Source organism: Sinocyclocheilus grahami, unplaced genomic scaffold, assembly GCF_001515645.1.
Source record: "Sinocyclocheilus grahami isolate Dianchi unplaced genomic scaffold, SAMN03320097.WGS_v1.1 scaffold727.1, whole genome shotgun sequence".
Lineage (NCBI taxonomy): Eukaryota > Metazoa > Chordata > Actinopteri > Cypriniformes > Cyprinidae > Sinocyclocheilus > Sinocyclocheilus grahami.
In genome coordinates, this window is record NW_015505906.1 from 491,371 (window position 1) to 495,658 (window position 4,288).

Here is a 4,288-nt window from a genome sequence, read left to right on the forward strand (position 1 = left end):
ATAGAAAATTATTTATTTCTTACAAAAATATTATTAAAATACACTTACATGAGCACCAAATTAAAAATCGCAGCATGCAGTATCTCAGATAAACATGTTGTCACATTTATAGATTTTAACGAGATTTGTATATTGGCTCACAGGAGGTTTCTAAAGACCTGCTGACTAGCTTTTGTTGGAGTCTTAAAATATATTATCATCAAACAGAAATGCCATGTTTACAGCTCATCTGTAATTTGAAATGATACACAATGTGTTTGAAATAAAATAGCTTCCTCGACTGTAATTAGCAAACAGTGAGACTGCATTGACATAGATAATGTTACATAATACTGCAATCATCAGAAAGTTGAGCTGAATACATACATACAAACACAAAGTACCTTTTAATGGTAATACAACAGAAGCCCTTACCCTCTTTCCATTTAGTCATCCATCTATTTTCCCTGACATTTCCTTGCATAATTTCTTCACAATATAACAAACAAACAAACAAGAAAAAGAAAACTCCACATCTTTGCTAATTTCCTGACATTAATGTTCAGAACACCTTGTAAACAGGGCCACTAGTATGCTTAACACATATCATCACAGTTTCTCCAAATATAAAATATCTCTGCTCTACTTCCTGTGTAATGCTTGGCTTTTGAATAGCAAAAAGATCCAAGTATTGTTCTTGGACTGTTAGCACTTACTTGGGTTGCTTTAATTTAGTGTTATTTGATTTTGAACTCAGAAGAACTTAAAGGAAAGTTGAGGTCCACTGTAGCTCTACTGAGTGTGAGACATTTCCCTTGACCCGAGACATTTCAAGGTAAATGGGCTCCATCAGAACAGCACGGTTGTGGTCCTCGAGTGGTGGCCCTTAGCTCATGAGAACAGAGGCAGCAGCATCGGTAACCTGATGGTAACCTGTTAACACTGGTAATGGAAATGCTGGTGTACTTTTCCCTCCATGTGTGCATGGGAGTGTGTGTGGGTGTGAGTGTGCATGTCTGTGTAGACCTTGGTATAAATCTTTGGTGGACTACTGAGAGCTGGGGGCCCCATTCCCAATAGTCTCTGGTTGGGAAGGTCAGGGTTGGTGCCGCTGGTCGAGCTGGGCTCCTTGTCTGGAATGTGGTGGTCTCGATAGGTCATCGGTCGGGGAGGCAAAGCACTCTGGCGTCTGCGGCTGTGGCACAACCAGAGCACGATGGTTCCTACCATGAGCAGGGCAGCAGCTGGGATCCCAATGATCAGTGGCCAGGGAAGACCGGGGCTGATGTGGCGGAGAATGACATCCTTATCCACCTTGGGATCTGCAAACAAATAGCAGCATTTATTCACTGCTACACTGTAAGAAAAAAAAGTTACAATTCTGGTAAAAATGGCAGATGTGGTTGACATAGCTATACCATAAAAATATGGTAGCAACATTTGAGGTTTTACGAATTGAACTTAAAAACACAAATATTTGTGATATAATGTGATATCAACCTACTGAAGAACAAAAATCTGTTTTATACCTTTTAAATATACTGACAAACACCAAAGTTCCTCAAGTAGTTTTTCCACAAGCTGAGGTAAACACTATATACACACACACACACACACTATTTAACACCATAAGATGTAACATTAATGTGCATAAATGAAGAAAAACAAACAAACAAGAAGAAAGTTATTTGAATGAAAATCCATCAAATGTGAAATGTCACACAGGGACTTCCAGGAATCTCAAAAGATGACTTGTTCTTTTTCATTTCTAAAAATTGTAAATAATTTACAATAATGTACTGTAAATTTACATAAAATATCAGTTTTTCACAGAATATAGTAAGGGAACTTTCAGTGAACCAATTAACAGGTTTTTACTGTAGCATTTTTAGTCTTTTATAATTAATATTATGATCATTTTTACAGTGAATTTTAGTGCTGTAAAGCCAACTAGATTTGAGGGGAGAATTACAGGAGCTGACCTGAGAGAACGGTGAGGTAGGCGCTGCGAAAGCTGTAGCCCATGGTATTAGCCCCTAGACAGATGTACATTCCAGCATCCTCGTCACATGCCTTGATGATGGCCAGCTTGTTGAGGTAGGAACCATCAGGTCTGGACCACACGTCCCCAGTGGGCAGCACCACAAAGTGCTGGCCTCCTACCTCCAGTGTGGAGTTATAGCGCCCCTCTGTGCCTGGGTCAACTCGCTTCAGCCACTGTATTACTGGCTTCACATCACTGTGGACTTTACACTGGAAGGAAGCTGTTCCACCAAATTCCACAGTCGTGTTGACAGGATGGGTACCTGTCAGAATGGGTTTGGAGTTGGTACGCTCTGTGGAGAAAACAGACTGAAACGTAAAGCAGTATGAATATTTTGTCTAAACTAACATGAAATTACCTATGCACACCACATTTGTAACTGATTATGGTGTAATTGTAAACAGAAACCATGGTTGGAACAATGGCATACTGGATACTTTTTAAGCCGAGGTGCCAATGTATAACATAAGTTCATAAGTCTGGCCCACAGCATTTCCCGATAAATTTCTTCACATTCTACCAGTCCTTTTCTGTCATCTCCAAACTATCCATAGCAATAAATGTATCAAAACATTTTAGAATGTGAGCTATATATTTGTATAAGATTTAAAATAGTATTTATAGTTTATTATATATAATCTATAATATTTTGAATTGTTTATGTATAATTTTTAATACAAATTAAATGTATATGTATTTATTAACAGATACATTAAAATGTATTTTATTTATAATTTATTATTACATTTATTCAATTAATATAATACTGAACTAAGTGGCAAATAAACACTAAGAAATATAGTGTACAATTTTTTTAAAGGAAAAACATTTCACAAAAAATATAGATATATAAAATTAAGGGCAAACAATTTAGACAAATAAGCCACATGTAAAAAATCATGAATATACTTGCATTGGATAACAATATATCAATATCAAATATCAAAATGACAATTATGTAAGGGATAATCAGATACAGAGATTAAATATTGTAGTAAGACCACATTTATTTGAATGAATTATCGAGAGAGAGATGACAGTTGTGTGTGTGAATTACCTGCGTCTCTCTCCACAAACAATGAAGCTGTTTAGATTTTACCTCGTTGCTGAGGAAGATAATGCAGTGATCTAATATCTATGCTATTTTATTAATTAAAGTCGCGGGGCAGCACCGACAATAAGTTTCTGTGTGTGCGCAACGCGATCTGCAATCTCCGACCTCTCTCCCTCTCACTATGTTTATGTGCGAGTGGTGTGTGTGCGTGTGTGTGTGTGCATCAATTAAAGCAGCGCATTAATATAGAACGGTGATTAAACTGACTTGGAACTACCTGTGCATTAAACGGTTTTAATGCGTACCTGCCAGCCAATCAGAATCGAGTATTCAGACAAACCATGGAATAATATAAATGATTATTATTATTGTTGTTGTTGTTGTTGTTGTTTATATTTAATTATTAAAAATAAAGCAAACCACTAACATTTGTTTGTTAGGTTTAAAATTATATAATTAACAAATGTCTTCAATTTGTTAATATTATTATAATCTATAGTCTTGTCTATATAATTTAAACTTTAAATATATATATATATATATATATAGTATATATATTTATACATCATACATTTTTTATTATATATTATTAACAAATATATTCCATTGCTAAACATCCACTTCGGGTTCCAAACTCACCAATTACATCCACTTTGTAGCTGGCATTGATATGACCAGCTGCATTGGAGACGTGACAGGTGTATTTGGCACTGTCCTGAGGCTGCAGGTTCTTCAGAGCCAGCGTCCACTGTGGGCGTTTAGTTTGGTGAGGGGTGGGCAGCTGGCTCTGGTCTTTCCACCATGAAATGACCGGTGTTGGATTGCCACTGGCCACACACTTGAGACGCAACGAGCTGCCAACAGGCTGCTCTAGCACACGCCTGCGCATTTTTGTGGGCTGAGTGAAGCGTGGCTTCACTGTGGAGGAAATAAAACATTTACAGCATGAGATTATGGCTGGATGACAAAACATATTCTGTTAGGTAGTAACACAACAGTGATGAAATGAACGGTCTTGAGCTCTTTCAGGATGCGGGCCCGTGCTGATGACATCAAGCATTGAGTAACGTGGAGTGAAAGATGAGGAAGGTGCGTATCAGATGCTTACCCCATGGCTCTCCGGTGGGGTCCTGCAGGGGGAGATCTGCGTTAGGTTCTGCTGCGTCTAGCGGAGGCTGGTTCTGAGTCACAGATGCATCATCTGAAAGACA

The 4,288-nt window shown here is 37.8% G+C and overlaps 1 protein-coding gene across 1 annotated transcript; it reads right to left on the reverse strand.

Moving 5' to 3' along the window:
• On the reverse strand, nt 1-4,288 carry LOC107560439 (fibroblast growth factor receptor-like 1; the record flags this gene model as incomplete). The annotated part of the gene is made up of 4 exons (XM_016244620.1): nt 1-1,301; nt 1,962-2,315; nt 3,717-3,995; nt 4,186-4,288. Coding segments are annotated over 4 exons (1,122 nt in total), but the record flags the coding sequence as incomplete, so codon positions are not given.